Here is a 25,420-nt window from a genome sequence, read left to right on the forward strand (position 1 = left end):
ATAACTTTGTATGCTTACAATGTTAAATGCACCCCCACTATCAATGCGTCCTCCGACCTTTTCATACCCCTACTATCCATGTCGGCGTGGAGTCGATTTTAGATAGTGTGGCGAGCGCAGCGAGGGACGAGTATTTCTTTACATGTATTCCACGTCCGCTGCGCTCGCCACACTATAGAAAATCAACTCCACGCCGACGTGGATAGTAGGGGTATGAAAAGTTTGGAGGACGCGTACCGCCGCCTCTCGAGGGCTCGCTGCACTCACCACGCTTCGGGTTGGCGTTGATAGTGGGGGGGCATTTAACATTGTAAGGACCCATCTGGGTGGTTGTACAATAAAAAAAAAAAATCATATACCATCGCATTGTATGCCATTGTATGGCATACAATGCCATATAATTTTTTATTGTACATCATCGTGCAGCATCGCATCGCATACCATATTTAGTCTTATGGTATACGATGCGATGGGCGCCGTGCTAGGAAACAAGTACCTATTTAGCTTTTGAAAACACTCACCAGAGAGGGCTCCTGTATACAAGCTATTGCAATGGGTATCCTGGGTAACAATCTGATCACTGTCTGGACCTATATTGTACCTTACCCCTTATACAGAACAAGGTTAAGTTTGTATATTAGTCTATATACTGTATAGTGTATAAATACTATGCAGTACCCTTTATATAGAAGCTACAAGTGGTTTTGTAAACTGCCCCCACCTCAGTGCGTTTAGCTTGGTCAATGGTGTCTTGCTAAAAAAATATATGTAGTTACATTAACAAAACATAGATTCTCGGGGGAATGGCTATGGCAGCAATAAAGTAGCACATATAGTGCTGAGCTTCTCCAGCATATCCTGCCTTTTATCCTGCTGGCCTCCCTTCCGGGGATTGAATAGCCTACCTGATGCCCTATACTTGTGCGGTGCACCCCCCAACATGCTGTGGGATCAACCTGCCTTAGACCCTGGTGGTCGCACCACCTAACTTGCCGCCTTTCTCCTCCTGCAGGGTCTGAGCAAGCGGCGGCTGTTCCAGACCCCTATACAGCAATGGTTGCCGCTGTGCACTGCTGACTGCCGCTGGGACATTCAGTTGAGGTTACGGGACCCACTCCTTGCTCACTAGATCATTGCCTTTGCAACCCAAAAGTCCCCCGCTTAGCCACCGTCTTCTCTCTGGCATGTTGGCGTGCTTACAACAGGTGGCCTCTAGTCTGCATGCGGTCTCTCCCCTCCCCCCTCCCCCCAGACGCAGGGCTATTTATATATCAATTGTGGGCTATTTCACTTAAATACTACCTCTTCTCCTTCTAGTTCAAGTTTTACCTCATTGTAGCTGGTTGGACAGGTTTGGTGGTGTGCTATCCGCCGCCATTTACACTTTAGATCTTCCACAGCAGCCAATCTGTACTCCTGCATATTTAGAATTCGGCCTGCAACTACTCTGCATATAAATATGGAGCTTCTCTTCAACTAATCCAAAAATATACTGGTAGGCTAACTGGCTCCCAACAATATTAACCCTAGAATGTCTGTGTGTGCATGTACATGTGCCAAGGAATATAGATTGTAAGCTCCACTGGTTCAGGGACTGATGTGAATGTTCAAAAATATACTCTGTAAAGCAGCATATAAGAAATTGATAATAACTAATCCTACAGGCTGTACATGCCTCCGCTGACAGGCTTCTTAAAAAGTTTGTGTTGTACAGGGGGGTGAGGGGTGATCTTTCTACCTCCTGCCTTCATGATGAATGTGTTGTGGGAGATAAGGAGACTATGCCTCGAGGCCATGATATTACAGTCCCTACAGCTCTTGTATCCGATCATACCCTGGATGAATAGTGTCTGATGGAGCTTTCCTGATCTAAGGGTACTTGGTATTCCATAGCTATATGTTTGGATGATGATGTGGTCCGCATAAAATCATTCCTCCATTGCTCTTACAGGCAGCTCTAGGATTCTTGGTATGAATATCCTGGAGTTATTCCTGAGTATCCCGTACGACTGGAAATAAGGTACTTATTACACCTCGATTCTTTCAAGATCTCAAGAACTGCTATGGTTTGAGATACTAATCTGGCCACTTTAAAATGCCTTTAACCGTATATGATTTAACCATAACCGCATATTTTTTGTTATACATTGTCTATCCTCTATTAAGATTCTAGCATTATATGCACTTGTATCTGTATTGCTTGAGGGGGAGGGAGTCTAGTTTAGCCTAGTTTTACGACCATTAAATATATTGGATATCCTTGTCAATAATTCCTTGTGTTATCCTGAGGGACGGGTTTTGTTACTTTTATTGAACACACACACGAACACACACACACACACACACATACATACGTCAGTAAGGTGGTGGTACTAGCGCCAAGTGGTTCCTTATTTTTGTAAAAGAGTCTGTGTGGACTTTATGTGTCCGTTTTTTATGTGTAAAAGGCCCAGTTCCTCTATCTTCTTTATAGAGTGGCTGCTCCTCTCCTGTTGGTTCCTGTTCCAGGGAACCATATAATGAAGATCTAGAAAAGAGAGTGAGAGGGCGCCTTCTGGTGCAGTATGTTATTAGTTATAAGCGGGTCCCTTCACCATAAGTACCGTTTTTAGTGGTCTCCAAATCACTCTTCGTTAAGCTCAATTCGCAATATGTCCCCAGGTTACTGGAATGTCTGGTCCCTCTTAGGCCCACAGATTTTCCACCAATCGGGGGATGAAACGCGTAGAGGGGACTCTGGCTTTATGGTGATGAAGAAGGATTGACCTCGCCAATACTCCAGATAAGCTTTTTAATGTTTTAACACTGTACGGGCATTTATTGTCATCATTTGCGTGAATAAATTCTGTTTGTTACAATATTACGCTATTGCAATTCTTTTCTCTTCCATCGTGTTGCATGTTGATTGGTGGAAAATCTGTGGGCCTAAGAGGGACCAGACATTCCAGTAACCTGGGGACATATTGCGAATTGAGCTTAACTAAGACCACTAAAAACAGTACTTATGTACAAATTGGGGGAAGAGCCCCTTTATCAGGCCAAGAAAACAACAAGATCTAGTTTTTTTTTGGCTTGATAAAGGTGCTCTGCCCCAAAACGTTGCCTACTTGCACCAATAAACCTTTTGGCTTTTTATTTACCTACACCTGAGTGCCGCCAGTCTCTGCTACTATACATTGGTGCAGGAGGAGTCCTGCTCATAGGAGGGCATCAGGTCAATAACGTTAAGCAGCAACAGTGAGTGCCGGATAAAAGTGATTATATATCTGTTTGAGTTACTTAACCTTTTCCTTAAATGTATGAGGACACATCTACAGATGTGTCATAATAAAGGAAAGCAATAAACTCAATACAGTGATATTACTGTATACCCACAGTGGTCTACACAGCACAAGGGTGGGCAAGAACCACAATAGCAACTAAGTTAGACAAAACGCAACATTACGGAGAAAAAAAAAAAAAAAGAAGACTTAACACAGTGAGACTATGGGAGCACAGTGACCAGTATTAACCCATCCTGCCATGCTCATTAGCACTGTCACAGCACACAAAGCCTGATTCATAGTGGTACACTAATGCTGCTGCAGAAGCAATTTTTGAGCAGGGGAGAAAATTGCCTAAAACTGCCTACATATTCACAGCTTCGGTGCAGATCCAGAATAAAAATAAACTCACTGGGTAAGTCTATGATCATTACGAATGTCTTCAGCTGGGGAGACGCAGGAATCGTGATTTATACATACAGGATCAATTGGCAGCTGATACACTCCCTAAAAGTTGTGCGGACACACCCGCTACTTTGCCGCCACTCCACGTTACCACCCACAAAATGCCCACTCCCTGTAAAGCACTTGTGAATGAATCCTTAAAGCAAGTATAAATCGCAAAACAATTACCACATGCGCAGCAGGGACACATGCACAATTTACAGATACTTGCGAAAATATCGGCAGAGCATACATCTCTGAATTAGGACCATAGAAAAATAGTTTGTGGCGATTTTATAGGTTTACAAAATGTAGAATTTTATTATTACTACATTTTAGTATGGACTTTTGCATGCAATTAAAGTTCCAATTTTCAAAGAACAGATTCAAAAAGTCTCACAATTTGCTTATATTCTCCACACCCAGCGCTCCATAAAACTTATATTTATGTATTCAGTTAAGAACTTGGCCAATACAAATAATTTCTGTATTTATCGCAGATTATGTTTTTACATATTTGTTTTATTGCAAATAACTATTCAAAAATTCCCATTGAACAGATTGCTTCCAAAAGTTCCTCTGACCTTCTGCGGGCACTGACCCAGATACAAGGGAATACATAATCAATGAAGTGACCTTGGTACCTTTAGGACAGTAGTACAGATTACAAGCCCAATTCAGACTTGATTGCAGGGCAAATTTGTTCTCAAAATGGGCAAAATCATACTGCACTGCAGGTGTGGCAAATGTAACATGTGCAGAGTTAGAGTTGGGTGGGGTGTTCAAGCTGAAGGAAAAATTGCAGTGTAATAATAAAGCAGCCAGGATTTACCCTGCACAGAAACAATAACTCACCCGAAATCTTACTCTGTGCATGATACATTTGCCCCACCTGCAGTGCACATGGTTTTGCCCATTCTGAGGTCAAATATATCCTGTGATCAGGTAAAAATTAGGCCCCAAGTCTCAGATATCCGAAATGATTGGAGCCAGAACAATTTTGGATTTTTCTTGATTGTGGGAAAGTGTTCATATGGGTCCCTTTAAGAGGCAGACAGAAGAATATGTTGCACCAATGTAGATAACTATGCAAATTAAATTAAATTCACGGTGATGGTGCTGCCATGTATCACCATAATGTCTGGCTGTGCGCATTGATATCTATTACAGTACAAAATATTTATTTTTCTTCCCTTAAACCTTTGCAGTGCAAAAGAAAATGAGAAAATGTACTGGTCTTGCAGTGCCTTCATCATCACCCCAATAAACTGAATTACCCCCCAAACTTAATACCCCTTCCCACCGGCCTATATTCTCGGGTTGGCCCCTGGAACAACCCGGGTCTAGCACTGGTGTGAAAGGGTTGGGATCCAAAATCCTGAGAGCCATGCCCCGGCATTTCAACCCTCCTATCTACCAGGGCTGCTCCCAGGATACAGGCCAGTGTGAAAGGTATGCCCCCGGCTTCTCGGTCCCTAGCCCCTAGGCGACTGCTGGATCTGCTGTGCGCCCCCTACCCCTCAGCCGCCGGTGCCTGGGAAAAGAGTGGCTGCGATACAGCGGGCAGGAAGAAGAGACAGCGGTGGCAGCAGAGAGTATACGGCTGGAGGCAGTGCCTTGTGTCTGCCTGGTGATGTGAATTCTCTCCACCCCTCACACTAGAAAACGCATGGACTAGGATAGTGTGAAAGAGGCAAACCTGCATGCTCTCGGGACCGTATTCCCAGGTAAGTCCCTGCATTTTTTGGTGGGAATGCAGTATTACTTACCAAAATGTTTCATTTAAATTCAACTCACATTTTGTGTTCTTTATTCCATAAAAAGCCCTAAACTGTAATGAGGTCTTTATGGAGTCTGATACAAAATGTACAAACACTACAAAGTGAGGTTTATTAAATAAAAATATAGCATTTTCTTTTCTTTTTTTTTCTTTTTAAAATCACACTTGCTGTTAACTTGCTGTGCTACTCTCTCGGAATATATCAAATACGCAAAATGTAAAACAAACCCTTTGTCCTAAATGCAGAGAGTCGATTTGTCTCTGAACACTCTTCATTACAATCAAAGTGTTCCCTGACATGTAATTGGAACTCAGATGTTTGGAAACGAATATCAGATCTCAACCAGGGCATTGTCATACAAATGAAGATAATTTTGTATAGACAAAGCAAATGTGCACACTATTATTCAAATGTCAGTAATTATTCTTATCTGCTAAAGGCGCAAGTGTTCAGCACTAAGTAAATTCACAACAAAAGGGTAAATAAAACATCAAACATGTTATGCTAATAAACATTAAATCGAAGAGACACCTTAAAGCCATGTGCATACTGTATCTGGTGGATAAGCTGGTCCTTTTTTTCTTCAGTGAAATAAAAAGCTGTTATATCTTACAATAAAAAAAAAAAAAAGTCAGTAAAAGCTCATGTTAAAACAATTTAGCATGGGGGAGGGGGTTATCGTTCAGGTCCAACTTTGCTCCTCCATGTCAGTCCCCATTTTGTTACACACCTGGGCATTTTCTCATCGCGGACTGCCTGTATTAGCCAGCGTAGCCCGGGACCACAAACCGGTGGCCCCCAGCAAGAAAGGTGAGACACAGCAGCTACTGTATTTGTCGGTGCACATATTTCCATCAGATGTGCCAGCCCTATACATCCCAAAAGGCTAACGTGGAGCACTGATAGTTAGCAACGGGGACATTGTACTGACCGAGATTCCCTTTCTCCACTCATAAGGCATTGACCATCAATATCTTAGGCATACATTGCAGCCTTCATCCACCAACTACCTATATTGTTGATTTGTACTTAGAGTTCTGAATTCAGTTGCTTTTCATCCGAAAATAATTCTAACACATACCAGTTAGTGCCTAAACAATTGGATGTTAGTCACTACATAACACTGCCCATCAGTGATTTATTTTATGTTTTTATATTACATGTGATTTTCAGAACCCGGCGAGGTTTTTGTACATATTTTGTCTATATGCTGCTAAGGATAAATCTATTTAATTTTTTTAATCAATGTCTGTACTTCAAGCTTCACCTGAATTCTGTTCCCCCCCCCCCCCCCCTGGTATAACAGAAACATGGTGCAACGAGTCACACAATCGGGCTATAAACATGGAAAGACAGGGAAAAAACAGAAGGGGTGGGGGGGGGGGGGGGGGGGGGTGCCTTTATGTAAGAACACACTTAAAACCATGTGGGAAGGAAATGAGCTCGGGGATAGCTGAGGATAATACAAAGGCTGTGTGGGCAGTGATAACTGAAAATAACAAAAATAAAACAAAACTTTTAATAGAGGAATGATACAGACCACCTAACATTAATGAAAAGGATGAGGCACTACTTTTAGACCAAATTAAAACTTCGGCAGATCAGGGGAAGGTATTCATTTTGGGAGATTTTAACTTTCCAGACATCAACTGGACTAATGAGACCAGTACGTCAGCTAAAAGCAGAGAGTTCCTAAACTTACTGAAGGATCGGTTGAAGTACTGACTCGTAATGGGGCATTATTTGATTTAGTGTTAACAAATAACATTGATTTAGTTTCAAATAGCAAAGTAATAGAACATCTGGGAAACAGTGACCACAACATGGTCTTGGTAGAAATCAACTTCTGAAAACAAACATACAGGACCAGCTAAAATATTAAATTTTAGGAAAGCAAGCTTTGATTATTCAGGGAATCTTTAAAATAAATTGAGTGGGAAGGGTTATTTGAGGGAAAAATTGCAGAGGAAATGTGGGAAACCCTAAAAATTTGCTAGAAAACAAACAAAAACTATTAAATCTACCTCAAAAGCCAATAAAAAGGTAAAATCAATAGGATAAAGCCACCATGGTTGGACAAAAATGTAAGGACAGCAATAAAAAAAAAAATGAGATTATAAAAAGGAGGTTCAGCAAAACCAAAAACAAACAAATCCCCAGGTCCGGACGCGAGTCATCATAGGGTACTAATGGAATTAAGGAAGAAAATTAGCAAACTTTCTGTATTACATTTTTGAGAACTCATTTTCATCTGGCAAGAGGCCTAAAGACTGGAGAATAGCAGAGGTACTACCCATATTCTAAAAAGGGGGGGGGGGGGGGGAAGGGAAGACCCAGCAAATTATAGACCTGTGAGCATAACATCAATAGTGGGTAAATTATTTGAGGGAATTTTAAGGGAAGGTATTCAAAAACATTTAGAGCTCCATAGTATAAGCAGTATTAACCAACATGGGTTTGTGAAAAATCATTTGTGCAAAACAAATTTATTAAGCTTTTATGAGGAAGTCAGAAACAACCTAGACCAGGGGTGGTCAAATTATTTCAGCTGGAAGGCCACTTAATACTTCATGCAGATATTCAAGGGCCGAACCCCAGAAAAAGGGTGTGTGGTCACGCAAAAGGGTGTGCGTCTTTGAATGTATTGTAGCACACCATATACCTATTTTAAATATCATGCAACACAATAGTAGGCCCCTTATACTTGCCCCTTACATATTACGCCGCACAGATTGAGCCAAAAGTCACATTATGCCACATGGAATGAGTAAAAATTCACATTATTCAAAACAGAATGAGTCAAAATTCACATTATGCCACATAACGTGAATTTTGATTCCTCCTATGCCACACAAAATGATCCAAAACTCATGTTATGGCACCCAGATTGAGCCAAAATTCACATTATGCCACACCGATTGAAGCAAAATTCTGTTATGTGGTGGGAGGGGGTTTCTTTTCAAGTGTAAAGGTCCCCTCCACCATTGCAATTTGGAATGTTTTCATCTGATGCATAGAAATCGAATCAAATTAAAATGCAAAATGGTGGTAAATTTTACCTCCATTTTTACATTCTCTTTCCCCAGGACACAGATAGTAACATATTCTACCTGGTAGATTAGAAGATGCGGCTATCTGGGTCCTAGGGGAAAAGGGATGTAAAATGGGGGTAGATGGGGATGTGTGTATAGGAGAGGGGGTAGCTGGATATTTGTGTATGCTCACAATAAAGAAATATTATTTTCCATGTAATGGCCACACAATTACCAGTGTGTTTGGCCGCAGTACAGTGACCCAGCCAAGCTAGGGGCAACTGAATGCATACACCTGCCCCTCTTTAGATATTCCAAACACCTGCTCACTAGCCTTGCAAATTGGTGCCGATTGCAGCCCATTGCAGTCACGGCCACTCACCCATCCTCTGCTGCGACTGTAGTGACATGTGGGGAGGGGGGGGCGGGCAGCTCGGCACGGCTCTATATGTGTCTGATGGTGGCTGTGTGTGCACGTGGCGTAGTCCTGCTGCCTTTCATGCATGCTCCGGGCCATGCCTGGCACCAACTATGCACAGGATGAGTGTTGGCTACACAGAACCACGTCACGCGCGCACACAAACACTAACGGTCACACATGCAGCAGCGGCGGGCCAGTAAGAAGCTGTTCGCGGGCCGCATGTGGCACGCCTGTTGCCCACCCCTGACCGAGAAAATGTAAATATTATACACAAGGTCTTCTTGGATTCTGCTAAGGCTTTTGATACCGTACCACATAAGAGGTTGATAAATAAAATGGAGCATTTGGGACTAGGGGTGAAGATTTGTAGTTGGGTAGGAAACTGGTTGCGAGATAGAGAACAGAGAGAGGTTGCCTTTCAGACACTCCGAATTTCTAGTTCAATTTTAGGATATTGTCCTTTTAACATTAGCTAAAGTGCGTATTGCTGGGGTCCTTCCCTTGCAGTTTGTATTGGATTGGTGAGCTCTACTACCTCTTACAAACATTTAATGCATAATGTTTACTGTTCCTTCTTTACATTTTATTGTTTTTTGTGCTTCTTTACATTTTATTGTTTTTTGTGCAATAATTTTATGCCTTAAAAAAATAAAATAAATAAAAAACAGCTATCACAGTACATCTACAGTGGTGATGGAATAGAAGTTGCTAGAGCCAGAAGTGACCTACCTCTAGGGCAGTGGTTCCCAAATTTGGGGTTGATGGGTCGGTAAAGGGTAGTAGTATTAACACACGTTATGTTCCCCAGATATGAATGAGGAGATCTACGGCAAATGACAGGGGAGCTATGCGGAACTGTCATTATCGGCACTGCAATCTTTAAAACAGTGTGTGTGTGTGTGTGTGTGTGTGTGTGTGTGTGTGTGTGTGTGTGTGTGTGTGTGTGTGTGTGTGTGTGTGTGTGTGTGTGTGTGTGTGTGTGTGTGTGTGTGGGGGGGGGGGGGGGGGGTTGCAATGGCTGCTGACTCCAGTCTGCATGGGAGGTCTCGTGATAGTAACAGGATCTCATGGAAGCCCAACAGAGCCAGCTGGGAGGAGACACAGTTTTCACTCCCCATTCTGGCAAACGAGATGTTAATGAATCTAGTCTGTGTCGCCTCCTACTTTGCTTCAGTAAAGAGGGGAAGCAGGAGGTGCTATATGTGCAGTTATAATGCATCACCCCCTCTGTCCTTAAGAAGCACCAACAGTTCATGTTGTACAGATCAACTGTGGATATTTAAAATTTGAGAGTTGTTCATACATCAAGCACCTGCCATGTAAACCGGAAAACATGAACTATATAGATTTGGTTGGAGCAAGTGCAAATGGAAACCTAAATTGCAGTGTACGAATAACGCAGTCCTACATATATGTGATCTACGTGTAAAGCAGCCAGTATTTACCCAGCCCAGAAATATAAGCCAACCAAATCTAAATCTCTCTGCATGTTACATCTGCCCCAACTGTAGCGCAACATGGTTACTTGCTTCTTTACTTACAAACAAGAATCAGGCCCAATGTATGTTTGCAAATTCAGTGCTGCAAACAGCACTGGACAGGTGCACACAGACTATGGAAAGCCTTGCTCTGGGAATTCTGGGAGCAGTGTTTAAAAACCTTTTAGCATCAATTTGATTGGCCAGATCTGAATTTCTGGTCGCTGGTGGTTCAGCAGCACTGGATGACACTCATGGCAGTGGCCATATTCCTGAACAGCGGGAGTCTCTGGTGGAGCCCTGAGGACCACCGAGCCAAAGATCCCTGCCAGATAGACCATTCGTACAGGCAAGTGGCACGGCGTCACATACACAAATTATATGTGTCACCTTAGGAAAATTTTAAACAGTGATCTATTGAAATCCTATGGACAAAAATAACCTACTACAGGCAAACAGCCACTACCCAATGGCCCTTCAAAAGCGGTCTCACCAAGTCCCAATAAGTCAGCTATTCAATTAGCCCAGATAAGCCATCGCACACCCCAGTTTATCTGGGATTTTGTTTTACTTGGCGGTGAAGCAAAATCCCCCAAAAACTGGGCTGTTGCTAGCAAAAACACACAGGTTTCACAAAAAAAAAAAATACTTTTTCCCCCTCCTCCCACAAATACAGATAAACCTGTGTATTTTAGCTAGAAAAACAGCACCATTTTCAACCGAGGCAGGTGGGGGAAACCCTGATAAGCTGAAGCATGCACTAATTGAATAGGCCACCGGAGAGAAAATGACCCCAATCAATAAAAGTGCATACTTTAATACCGGCTTTGGTCTTACAAATGGGTGGATCTTATGAGCCTACAGCGTTGTTTTTAAACCGGATACATCCAAGAATACCATTAAATCTATGCATTACCGAAGGCGCACAAAACATTGGTCAATACATTGAGGAGACCCATCATCTCTTCATGGGTCTATGTCTGCCCTTATCACAGTATGAAGATACCTGGTTACAACAGATTGTAACACATACAAGGCACGATCTTACAGACACTACAATTTATTTTTAAAGAAGCTTAAAACCTTCGCCAGTACTTAGTGGTGTGCGATGCGACACGATATTCCCGTTAAATTAACAGGAGTGCTTGTACAATGAAATATTGCATAGCATTGCATGCCAGCAAATCGCATGCGATGCGATTTTTAATTGTACAAGCACCCTGATGGGTTCTTACAATGTTAAATGCACCCCCATTGTCAACGCCACCCCGAAGTGTGGCGAGCGCAGTGAGCTCGCGAGGGGCGGCAATACGCGTCCTCCGACCTTTTCACACCCCCACTATCCACGTCGGCGTGAAGTTGAATATAGATAGTGTGGCAAGCACAGCGAGCCCCTCGTGGGGACGCTGAATTCAAGCCCAAAGCGTGGCGAGCGAAGTGAGCCCTGCGAGGGGACGCGGAATACATGTAAAAGTAATCCGTGTCCGCTCGCCACGCTGTCCGCTCGCCACACTATCTAAAGTCAACTCCGCGCAGACGTGGATAGTGGGGGTATGAAATGTCGGAGGATGCGTACCACCGTCCCTCGCGGGCTCGCTGCGCTTCGGGTTGGCTTTGATAGTGGGGGTGGCGTTGGCAATGGGGGTGCATTTAACATTGTAAGCACCCATCAGGAAACAAGTACCACAAACTTTTCTAACCAATCATACTGACAAATCAGGAGCTTAACTGTTGGGAGTCCAAAACGATAAGGTCCCCAATATTAAGATGTTGGTATTATTGATTGTCATTGTTTGAAAATATGTTTTTTTTACAAATTACAAGTTATTGCGATGGGGTCCAATTTGGCCTCAGTGTATGCCCATTTCTTTTTGCAGATGTATAAAAAATAAAAACATTGTGGGCTATTGAGTTTATTGATGCTCAATCTGTTGGATAATGATATCATATTTGCATTGGCATATAATGACACCACAATCAATTATCTTGATGTCAGTATGCATCGGTTTGATATCTACACGGATCTTTAGGAAAAAAACTGATAACACCATATTAGTAGCAGACAGATATCATTTGAAGACTTTAATCCCTTGAGCGGTGGGTTTTTCTGGGGCAGGACAAACCTACCAGGGCAGGTTTGTCCTGCCCAGAAATACCCACCACAGCACTTAGGGGCAGACCCCCCCCCCTCCAGCCAGTGCAATTCCGACCCCCAAACCCTGGATAGCTGGGTTTCTCCTGCCGCCATTCACAGAAAGCACAGCAGTGACTGCTCACTGCTGCGAATGCCAGCAGCACAGAGCCCCGGCATACGATCACCGTGGTGGGGGAGTAAGCACGGTCAATCAACGGAAATTTGTTAGGCGAGACCGCGCAGCTCAGCCTGAGACATTTTCGGGCATACCACCAAAGTGGTTAAAGCATTGGTTCCATTTTCACAATTAATGGTGGTGCGAATCACTTCTAATTCAGAAGAGCAAACACAAGCCTTACAAGAGATGGGCAACAGATTCAAATGTAGATGATATAATCATGAGGAGATCATACAGCTACCAATGGCGTCATCGTACATTAAAAAGGAGAACCTTTGTGGTGTAAAAAAAAAAAAAAAAAGGTGTAGAGGATCGATTATAACTTCACTATAAATCGCTCTACTTCAGGACATTGATTTTTCAAGTCCCTGAAATCTTTTCAAACTATTACATTTTTATTATTTGCCTGGTGTTAAAATGCTACTTTAATTCTTTATGTTCAAAAAGCATTATTATTCAGAATTATATAACTTGTCATGTAATTTGTTATGTGAATACATTCAATAAAATGGAAAACTCAGCCTGATGGCTTCCAGCCATTTTCACAATATTATATTCTAAGAAATCTGCAATGGAAAACAGCTCTTGAGATGCAGGGATGTGTATCACCATAGTTTCACATGAATATATTAAACATTATGTAAGAAAGAAAATTTAGTTCCAGTTAGTGTTATTTATATGCATTTGCTCCTAGCCCAATGTTGATTGTGTTACTAAATAATGCTAAGCACTCTTGGCATTGAAGTGTTTTGCAAATCCATGTCATTAAATAGCAGAACCCCAGTGCATTTGTTTTATGCCAATTTTAAAATTCTATACACAGCGCACTCTATGCTATTATATTATTATTACCCTATTCCCACAGCTGGCAAAAGCAGCAACATATGAAACACTGTAAAGACACTTCAGTGCATTATCATTTTTATAAGTGTGTCAAAGCACTTTGCATTGTGTTTTCGAATGATGTTTCTTACACAAAGAAGTTGAATTGATATTGCAAAATGCATACAAAAAGCTTTTTTTCCTCCGAAGGAAGAATACGGCTTGTTTGTGAACTGTATTTAACATCTTCAAAAGATGCATTGTTTGGGCAATGGAAAGGGGTATGTGTGGGGTTAATTAACAATACTTCTCTCTGTCGCATTGCTAATAGAAAGTATGGTATAAAATCCCTTCAATTTAACTTAATAGAAATCTCAACACGCACATCATTTTATAGATAAAAATAAACTAGTTAAAACTACATAGCACCTTCTACATCAGCTGTACAGTAATAGCAGGTATACGCCATCCTACTACAGCCACTGAAACCTTACAGTGAAAGATATTTATCATAAATTAATGATGGATATACACCTATACAATCGTCAGGCCAATCATTCAATTTCAGCTGATTGCCCGACGAGGTGTGTATGTAGGAGAATTAGTCAACACTGCAGCTTTAAGTCCTACTCCAATTATTGGATCGGAAGGTCTTCTTCACATAGAACACTATATACACACAGCTATTTTTATCTCCTTGTGTATGAGGTCACGGGATTAAGCTAGGGACACTGCTGATCAGGAGAGTTTACTCCGATCAGCCTATTGATTTATAATGTATAGCCAGCTTTAATCTATGGTTTCCATACAGTTAAGTGTCATTGGTCAAAAAAAATTGCATCGGGGGCGTGGCCTGGCTGCTGAGCTGAGAAGACGTGCATTGCAGGAGCTCAGCACCCTGCAACTGACTGAAACTTAATAAATTGATCTCCAGCACCTCCATGTCCTCCCTACTGACTCATCTTGGCCCCAGCACACGGTAGGCATAGCAGAGTAAGGTCTGCTGAATTGGGGAACCAAGCAGGAGGCTCCCGCAGATTGCGGCCTACTCTTGCTCCAGAAGCCGGGGGCTAGATTTTGCAGTTTACCCAGGCCGCACTTCCAGGGCCGTGGGAATCGGTCACGAGTGCACCAGACCCCCCCTAACCAGCCTAACATCATTGGGTGGCTTCCCTGAGGTCCCCCAGGGCCCGTGGGCCCCCCCAATTAAGGAACTGAGCCCCTCACACCTGTTAAAAGAGCCCAGCAGGAGCTCTTCTCACAAAGCTTTACACAGACGGCAGCCATCTTGGATTGGAAATATCAGCTTACAGTGTTATAGAGTGGGGACTCAGAGAGTCAGACCCAGGCTGGTCCAGGTCTGGATCCTCTGATCAGCTTCACTCTTCATCACCCCCTGCCTTCAATGCTTCCATACTCCAGTGGAGTACTATGTTAAAAAGCTGAGATTATATTGGAAGCTCCTATTGATGTGTGATTAAAAAAGGGTGATTAAAAAAGGGCACAGTACCACTCTATACCTACCCTGCTCCGGGCCCCCGTGTCCCCACCCCGCTGGGTATAGAGGCAACTCTTTCCCCCCCCGGAGACACCAGCTGCCTGGGTGCCGCCTGAGTCACCCTCCACACTGCTACCCCTCCTCAGGTCTCCCACGCTAAAGCCTACCAGAGGGACCTAATGTGATCGCCAATACTTCATGGCTACCTCTCCATGACGACTATAACCTACTCCCCTATGTGAACCTGCATCTATTGCATGAACCCCTGGAGTGCCTGATCCCCATTCCCTACCCTCCAATATAAAAAGTGCCTGTTTCTACCATGCCTCCAAAGAAGCCCAAGGAGGGGGCCCCTACCAAGATCAATATGCCTGCTGGGAAACCCTCACAGGCCCCTCTACTACAATCAAGCCCCCTGAAACAAATGTTTGCCCCCCCGAGTGCACAAGCAGATTACAGTCCCCCCTCTGGAATAGCGGGCATAGATGCTGAATCCAATGAACCAGTGACAGTGAAGTCCCTCTGCCAGGTCTTCTCGGCATTCCAGGCCGAGCTGGCCAAAGACCTTAAAATGGCCATCCGTGAGGTAAAAACTGAACTAGTCGCGATTGGTGACAGAACAGACCAATTAGAGAGGAAAATGGAGGAACTGGTCACATCTCACAATGTTTTGGTGTCATCATATGACCGTCAGCAACTCGAGATGGAGCAGTTCAAATCCAAAATGGCCGACCTGGAGGACAGATCAAGGCGGAACAATATTAAGATCAGAGGCATCCCAGAGTCGGTGACCAACGCTGAGCTTGAAGGCTATGCCACAGCACTGTTCCGTCGGCTCCTACCCTCCGCTGACCCCAAAGATCTTCTAATAGATCGTATCCACCGTCTACCAAGACCCAAAGCGATCTCGGCCGACCTACCTAAGGATACCCTCCTCCGGGTCCACTTCTATACAGTAAAAGAACGTCTACTGAAGGCAGCCCGAGATGCAAAAACAAAGGACACACTCGGTGGCCTCCAAGTGTTCCAGGACTTCTCCCCTGCAACCCTAGCCAGCAGGAGGGCGTTTGCCCCTATCACCCAGGCACTCCGCAATCATGAGATCCGGTACCGCTGCGGGTTCCCGGTGAAGTTGATCATCACCCATGAAGACACCACATATACTGTATCATCACTAGATGCCGGAATGAAGCTCCTACTAGATTGGGACATTTCCACCACTGTACCTCAGGGGCAACAGCGCCCACAACCACTTCGCCGGGAATGGGCCAACACCTGATGACCGTTGTTCTTATACAGTCGTTCCTACCCAATACCTGTTACCCATGCCATCAGACCTCCACCACCTCCCCACTGTGGGTCGAGGCTTTAGCGATAAGTATCAGTTTTTATTACCTACTACTGGTGCAGGCCTTTAGGCACTGGGTCCAAGCTGCTCACTGTCTGTAGCAGCACACTGTTAGCGTGTTTAAGGTTTCGGTTTTCTCTATAGATTATAGCTCCCCACTGGATGGGGTTCTCATTTTCTCCCTCCGTAACCTTAGTTAGAAGTATTTACTGTTATACCGTGTCTCTATGTTGCTTTTCCTCCTAGGTTCCTCAGGCGGACTGTTATATATAATGTTTTGTTTAGTTAACAATGTCGTTATTGGAGGGGTGGCCTAGTCCCCTATCCTCTTCCCGGAAGATGCCAGGCCACCACCCCCAACCTCTCTGTATACTACTGCACGAAAACTCCTCCTTTTTCCCCTGCAGTAGTCGTGCGGGTCCTAGTGTATGGACCCTTCTGTTCTACCTTTCCCTATACCTCCCCTCCTATCTTTACTCTGTACTCCCCCTCCCCTCTCCACCTCTCCCCCATAGACTGCATACCTCCCATCTCACCCCCTCTCTCGCTTACCCGTTCATGGATGTATTTAGATCTCCACTGCATTCTCTAATGCCCCGCCATGCCGAAGTTGATTTCCTTAAACGTTAAAGGTCTGAACTCTCCCCATAAGCGCAGAATGGCCCTGACATATTTCCACAAACAGAAGGCGGACATAGTGGCCATCCAAGAGACGCATTTTGCCTCACCTCACCCCCCCACATTTAGGGACTCCAACTACCCGACCGCCTTTTACGCCAATGGCCCTTTTAAACGCAATGGTGTTGCCATTCTCTTTAACCGGCATACCCCATTTGTATGTCACTCCCAGACCGCTGACAAAAATGGCAGGTACTTAATCGTAACTGGCCTATTAGAGGACAGGCTGACTACGATTGTCTCTGTCTATGCCCCCAACACAAATCAGGTGGCCTTCCTCCGCAAGCTCTTTACTCTTGTACAAAAAAATCACAAAAGGTTCTCTGATACTATTAGGAGACTTTAACCTGGTACTTGACCCCCGACTGGATAAATCCCTCCTTCCCTCCAGCCATCAATCCCACTCAGACAACCAATCGCTAGCCCTGCGTAACCTACTTTTAGAATTCGACTTGTATGACACTTGGAGAACAACGTACCCTACAGGGCGGGAATATACCTTTCACTCCCAAGTTCACAACACTTACTCGAGAATTGATTATATTCTCTGTGATAAGTGGACCCTCCAACACTCTGCAGGAGTTGATATCCTCCCCATAACGTGGTCGGACCATGCCCCCGTGGTATGGCAGTGGAACTTTCTGTCCTCTAGAATCCCCCCTAGGCCTTGGCGTTTGTTCCCCCACCTACTAACAGACCCTTCGGCCAAAAGTACCATTCTAAAAGCAATAGAATCATATATGTCCAACAATAAAGCGACAGACACCTCGGTGACCAATCACTGGTGCGCTTTCAAAGCGGTTACCAGAGGGGCTGCTATCCAGGCTGGAGCAACTCTGAAGCGTAAGGCCATCGAAACCCAAAAAGCCTTAGAGTCCAAACTACTTGACCTTGACGCTAGAAATAAGTCGACCCCCTCTAACTCCCTAAAGTTGGAGTTGGCCTCAGTACGCAGTCAGCTCCAGAAAATGCTCCTTGCCCGCACTCAATCAGCTTTAAATCGGATAAGGCATAGGTTCTATCTTGCTAGCAACAGGTCGGGCAGAATGTTAGCCCGAAAACTACGTGCCCAACATGCTAGAAACCGAATAAAATTTATCACCTCTCCTAATAAAGAGAAAATCCAAAATCCTAAAGACATCGCTGACCAGTTCGCTGACTACTACTCCAAACTATACAACCTCTCCATGGACACTTCCACACCACAGCCCACCTCCACCTCTATCAATAGTTTCCTAGAAAACCTACACTTCCCTTCACTTTCCAAGGAACAACTTGACCTATTAAATACCCCATGGTCCCAGATGGAGGTCCAGTCGGTCATAAAGTCACTTCCACGCAACAAAGCACCCGGACCAGATGGGTTCATAACAGACTTTTACAAGACCTTTAGCGATGTGCTCTCCCCCTACCTCACAGACCTGTTCAACGAAATCTCCTCGGTAGGGCATACCCCCCCAGAACTGTTAGAGGCCAGAATTGTTACCATCCCGAAACCCGGTAAGAACCCAGCCTTGTGCCAAAACTACCGCCCAATAGCCCTATTGAATAGTGACATCAAAATCTTTGCCAAATTAATAGCATCCCGAATTAATCCCTTCTTACCCTCGCTGGTACACCCGGACCAGACGGGGTTTGTCCCAGGTCGTCAAGCCCCGGACAATACACGGAGAGTATTTAACTTAATAGATTCATTGTCTGCAGATCAAGATCTTCTCCTCATCTCACTAGATGCCGAGAAGGCATTTGACCGACTTAACTGGCAATACATGCGGGAAGTTTTATCTCGCTTTGGTTTTAAGGATCGGATATTGACATCAATTATGTCTTTATATAGCTCCCCCTCGGCCCGGGTGTTCAGTAATGGCTTTCTCTCCTCCCCCTTTAATATCACCAATGGCACAAGACAGGGATGCCCACTCTCACCCCTAATATTCGTCCTTTCCATTGAACCATTAGCTATGTCCATCCGTAACAACCCTGACATTCCTGGCCTTCGAGTGGGCACCACCGACCATAAACTAAGCCTCTTTGCGGACGACGTGCTACTATTTGTGACAGACCCTATCCATACACTCCCACACATCCACGAGACATTAGACTCTTACAGCGCTGCATCCTACTACAAGCTCAATACATCCAAGACTGACGCATTACCGATCAACCTTACAGACCACCTTCCCTTACTGAAAACCACATATACCTATAATTGGCAAGACACCTCTATAAAATATCTAGGCATCCACATCCCTTCTAACATGACAGCTGTATTTGAGGCTAATCTCGCCCCCCTTCTAACCTCCCTTGCATCACTAATCAGATCATGGTCAGCATACGAAATCTCATGGATGGGTAGGATGGCAGCATTCAAGATGTCGCTCCTGCCCAAACTAATGTACTTGTTTCGCACCATCCCCTATATTTTCCCTAAGAAGTACATGCAACAAGCTACTGCTATTCTGACGAAGTACATTTGGTCATCTAAAACCCCCGCTATTGCCCGCTCCAAAATGTCAATTCCAAGGGCATTCGGAGGACTGGACCTCCCAGACTTGTTTCAATACCAAATAGCCTGTCTTCTTGCCCCATCTAAACACTATTTTGAAAGCCCCTCACCTAGGACCTGGGTTGATATTGAACAACATCACTCCCCTAATATTCCTCTCTGTGACCTTCTTAAGATACCTAAACACATCAGACCCCCATTGCCCTCCCTTCTGCCAACGACTTCCGCTACTCTATATGCATGGGACCAATTACTTTCCTCCCTACGCGCCTCATCTTCCCTTATCAATACTCTCCCTATCACTACCGTGTCTAGGCTAATCCCTAACCTCAACTTGTCCCTCTGGAAACACAGTGGGATCACTTCCCTGGGGGATGTAGTAGACACTAATAAAATCCTCCCCTTCTCTTTCCTCCAGGAAACATATTCTTTCCCCCCTCACGAGTACCTCCACTACCTGCAGGTAGCACACTGGTGGAACTCTCACTTCTCCAAACGCCCCCCCCTGGATCCCCGTCACCAGACGGTCCTCTCACGACCCTCCCTGACACTCTCCAAAGGGGACATCTCCTTTTGGTACAACACCCTGATAACCCCTGTAGAGTTCACCAAAACATCGGCCCATAGAAAATGGGAGGCGGACCTGGGCATCCAGCTCTCCGCCCCCCAATGGCGTAAGATTTTCCTATCCTCATACACAATGTCTCGTTGCCTCAACCACTCGGAGATGCATATCAAATTGATCAATCGCCTCTACCTAACTCCAGACCGCCTCCACACCTTTTGGCCAACATGCTCAAATATGTGCTGGCGACAGTGTGGTCAAATCGGTACCATTCATCATATCTTTTGGTCCTGTCCCAAACTTAGGGCATACTGGGGTGAAGTCTTTAAATTGATCTCTGAAGTGATTCAGCTAACCCTCTCCCCTGACCCCCTCCTAGCCCTATTCCATGTATACCCACAGGACCTCCCGACAGGGAAAACATATGTCTTAGGACATATCCTCATAGCGGCAAGGGCAAATTTAGCTCAACAGTGGAAGCAGCCTTCCCCTCCCCTCCTTCTTCAGGTTATTCTAAAGACGAACCATCATTTCCACATGGAGACCGGTTTTCAACCCTACTCTCCCAAACCCTCCTCGCCCCACTCAAAGTGGGCTCCCTGGTCCACTTACACAACTGTGAGGGAGGGCACTAGATTCTTTCTCCCGATTGTGCCTGATCAATCAGCCACCCTTAGTCTGAACGAACCCCCTGATTCAGACCCTCCTTCCCCCCCAGTCTCTATTTAGGGATGTTAACCCTTGGTCTATGTTATAACTGATTTTGTGTTGTTATATTTTTGTATAGCTCGCTCTGTGCAGCGATATATTATGTTTGTTTTGCCTATGTGTAAAATTTATTGTGTAAAAAACACTGCTATATATTGTCCGTGGCCCAGAATGCAGTCTCCCCCCCCCCCTACCCCCCCTCTTCATTTCTGTACCCCATATAAAAAACTTGTGTTAATAAAAATTTATTGATGGAAAAAAAAATAAAAAATTGCATCGACATGAAACCTGGTCTAACTACTTCTCATTATGGCAAGCTGTATAAGTACAGCAAATGTGTGTCCAAAATATAGCCCTAATCACTTACTTCTATAAAAAGAGAACTTCTGTACTTGTCCAGGCATTATGAGTAAGCAAGTCTGAGCAATGTACAGTAGAATTGTATGCAATTCAGTCACATCTCTGCTTGACACTGAAGTGGTAGCTAGGTTATGATGGGGAATGGTCATGTAGGTTAAATTCAATGAGGGCGTGCCCATATATACAGCTATGCAGAGATGGATGGAAGAATAAATACCTTTATTTTTCATGTATATTTTTTTGCACCTACAAAGTTAGCCATGCTTACCTACCCTACCAATGGTGCTCATATCAATCATCGATACGTACTGCAACATGGCATAGCCATTGAGTGCAACGCTTATGTATATCCACTAGATGTCCCTTTTGATACTCACCATTGCACATGCGTGAGGTCTCCAATGAAAAATACAGTACAGTATTATAGTTCAAGAACCACATTACAAGCATGTGGCAAGAAAAAGATTGTACAGCACTCAAAAAGATCATCATTTTAAAACATACAGCCTTTGGGGTGATAACAACAGGTATAGACTGAGGGGTATATAAAAAAAAGGAGTAGGAGGTCAAAGAAAACCAGTTCTCTCAGATGCACTGTTCATTCACAAACAAAAAACTTGAATAGAAAATGTATTATTTATTCACATTATTATTATATTATAAAGTAAGATACCTCCTGATTGGTGTCTTATTTAAGAGAATCTGTTTTTAATAAAAATGGGAATAAAAAATAAGTTTTATAGTAATTCAAGGTTTTGATTGTGGATGAAGAGTGCATCTCAGAGAACGGGTTTTCTTTGATCTTTTTTGTATTGTTTGTCTAAAATTTTAAAACCAGTAGGTAGGAATTTTATAGTATCAAAGGATCACCCATAACTGGGCATCACAGACCTCTCCACTATTCCAAACATATATGCATTATCCTAGTGCGGATTTCCTTTACTTCTTCATAATGAGGGGTATATGTACTAAGCTTTGGATAGAGATAAACTATGAAACAACCAGCTCCTGTCATCTTTCAAACACAACCTGTACATTGCAGTTATAAAGAACAGCTAATCTCTGGCCACCTTCCCCAGTATTTACTGCTCACAGGGCTTACCAATGCTAATCAGAAGAGATTTATTTTTTAACTGCTCCAGGCATGCAAAACCACACTCCTGAAAACTAGTTTTTGTTTTTTCTTTTCACGCCCATGAAAATACATACGTCCGAGACTTTTCACAGCTCTTAACCCCTTCCTGACAGAGCTAGTTTTTGCGTTCCTGACAGAGCCATTTTTTTCAAATCTGACATGTCTCACTTAAGTGGGGATAACTTTTTTTTGCTTTTACTTATCCCAGTGATTTTGAGATTGTTTTTTCGTGACACATTGTACTTCAAGTTAGTGGTAAATTTGGGTCGATACAGTCTGTGTTTTTTTGTGAAAAATACCAAAATGTCGTGAAAAAATGGAAAATTTAGCGATTTGCAAAATGTTAAATTTTCTGCTTGTGAGACAAATAATCATACCACTCAAAATAGTTAATAACTAACATAGACCATATGTCTACTTTATGTTGCCATCATTATTTCAACTTCCTTTTAATTTTTTTGGACACTAGGAGGCTTCAAATATGAATAGCAAATTCTCAAATTTTCAAGAAAATTTCAAACACTGATTTTTTTAGGGACCAGTTCAGTTCTGATGTGACTTTGAGGGACTTGTATGTGAGACACCCCCATAAATGATGCCATTTCAAAAACTGCACCCCTCACAGTATTCAAAACAGCATTTTGGAAGTTTGTTAACCCTTTAGGTTTTTCACAGGAATTAAAACGAAGTGTAGGTGAAATTTCAAAATTTCATTTTTTTTGCAGATTTGCAAATTTAATACATTTTTCTAAGGAACACAGTACATTTTACTAGAGAAATGTGACTAAAAATTGATTCCCCCAATTCTTTGGTTTTCATAAATATCCTATATGTGGCCCTAGTGTGCACGGTGACCAAACCACAGGCTTCATAATAGAAGGAGCACCTACTTGATTTTGGAGCCTCCTTTTTATGAGATTATTTTTTAGGAACCATGTAGGTTTCTAGGCACCATAAGATGCTAAAAGTTAGGTACCCCCCCACAAGTGACCCCATTTTGCAAACTACACCCTTCAGGGAATTCATCTAGGGGTATAGTGTACATTTCAAACCCCCAGGGGTTTCACCAATTGTGGTACAACTGGGCAGTGAAAATGAAAAAAATAAATTTTTCATTTTCACAGCTCAGTTGTATCAAAATTGGTGAAACCCCTGGGGGTTTGAAATGTACACTATACCCCTTGATGAATTCCCTGAAGGGTGTAGTTTGCAAAATGGGGTCACTTGTGGGGGGGTTCCACTGTATGGGTGTTTCGGGGGTCATTCAACCAGAATCTGTGCTGCAAAATCCAAAAATCACTCCTTCCCTTCTGAGTCCTGCCATGCACCCAACTGGTATTTTTTGGTCACACATGAGGCATTGCCGTACTCGGGAGAAATTGGGGCACAGATTTTGGGGTGCTTTGTCTCCTTCATTCCTTGTGAAAATGAAAAATTTTGAGCCAGATCTGCATTTTTGTGTAAAAAAATGTAATTTTTTACACAAAAATGCAGTTCTGGCTCAAAATTTTTTATTTTCACAAGGAATGAAGGAGACAAAGCACCCCAAAATCTGTGCCCCAATTTCTCCCGAGTACGGCAATGCCTCACGTGTGACCAAAAAATACCAGTTGGGTGCATGGCAGGACTCAGAAGGGAAGGAGTGATTTTTGGTGGCGGAATGAATGGTGGGTGCTATGTCGCATTAGCAAGACCCCCGAAGCACCAATACAGTGGAACCCCCCCACAAGTGACCCCATTTTAGTCACCAGCTTTGGGAGGGGGGCTGGCGCTGCGGCTGGCGGGGGGGTGGGAGGGGTGCTGGCGCTGCGGCAGCCGGGTGGGTGGGAGGGAGGGGGGGCTGGCGATCGGTGGGGTATATACACACACACATATATATATATATATATATATATATATATATATATATATATATATATATATATATATATACATACATATATATACACACACACACATTATATATATATATATATATATATATATATATATATATATATGTATATATATATATATATATATATATATATATATATATATATATATATATATATTTATTTTCAGTGCATATATTTTATTTTACAACTTTTTCAGCAGCTTGAAGCTGCTGCTGCTGCTGCGGGGGGGAGGGGGGAGGAGGGCAGCGCTGCGTGCGCTCCAGACGCTCCGGGGGAGCCGTGGGAGCCGCTGCTGCTGCCGGGTGAGTGCCCGGCGGGTGCGAGGGGTGGGCTGCACATCGGTGGTGATCGGTGCTGTACCTGACAGCACCGATCACCACCGATCCCTGTGTTACCGAGCGGCTTAGCCGCCGGTAACACAGGAAACGCTGTGAATGGCTGTTCAGATTTGAACAGCCAATCACAGCGATCGCCGACCGGGGGGGGCACCCCTGCCCCCCCTGGGCGGCGAGGGGGGATGTCTGCTGTCAGGGACAGCAGACATCACCTAACTGTCACTGCGTCTCTAGACGCAGTGACAGTTAGAAGTCATGACGTACATTTATGCCATGTGTCGGGAAGTACCTCCCGGCCATGACGTAAATGTACGTCAAATGTCGGGAAGGGGTTAATGTATTGGTGTTTTTTTTTGTTTTGTACCCAAAAAAAAAAAAAAAAAGGGAGGAGGACCTAAGTGGATAAGGTGAGAAAAATTGGCAATGAAAAACTTTAGATATTTTTTGAGCCTAACGAATTTTCAGGACTAATTGGATAATTCCGATATATAGCTCCAATGCTTTGTACATAGACCCGCCCAAAGAATTAAAAGGTTGCGCTCATTCTAAACCTGAATTGTTGCTATTAACTGCAACACCACAATTATTAGTTTATTGCAATGACTTGTTTATGTCAGATTGATCAAATGCTATTTACAAAACTATGACCTATTTCATAAAAAAAAAACATTTTTGAAGTTTTACATACGTGAGGTATGTTCCTCTTGTATTGATGCCCATCATAAGGTCAACTTTCTTCATTGGTGTATCCAGGGTGTTGGTCAAATTAATGGCACTAGCATTGTTCACCAAGATGTCAATACCTATTAAAATGACAGGAAGTATTAGCATTATAT

The 25,420-nt window shown here is 43.5% G+C and overlaps 1 protein-coding gene across 1 annotated transcript in view; it reads right to left on the bottom strand.

The window, feature by feature from the left end:
* Positions 1-25,420, bottom strand: part of HSDL2 (hydroxysteroid dehydrogenase like 2) — a 63,592-nt gene that overhangs the window by 15,422 nt on the left and 22,750 nt on the right. The window contains exon 5 of the mRNA XM_083179470.1: positions 25,273-25,387. Within this exon, the coding sequence (XP_083035596.1) occupies positions 25,273-25,387 (115 nt within the window). The remainder of the gene's footprint in view (positions 1-25,272; positions 25,388-25,420) is intronic.

The sequence above is a fragment of the Crinia signifera genome, chromosome 1, assembly GCF_055691185.1.
Source record: "Crinia signifera chromosome 1, ASM5569118v1, whole genome shotgun sequence".
NCBI lineage: Eukaryota > Metazoa > Chordata > Amphibia > Anura > Myobatrachidae > Crinia > Crinia signifera.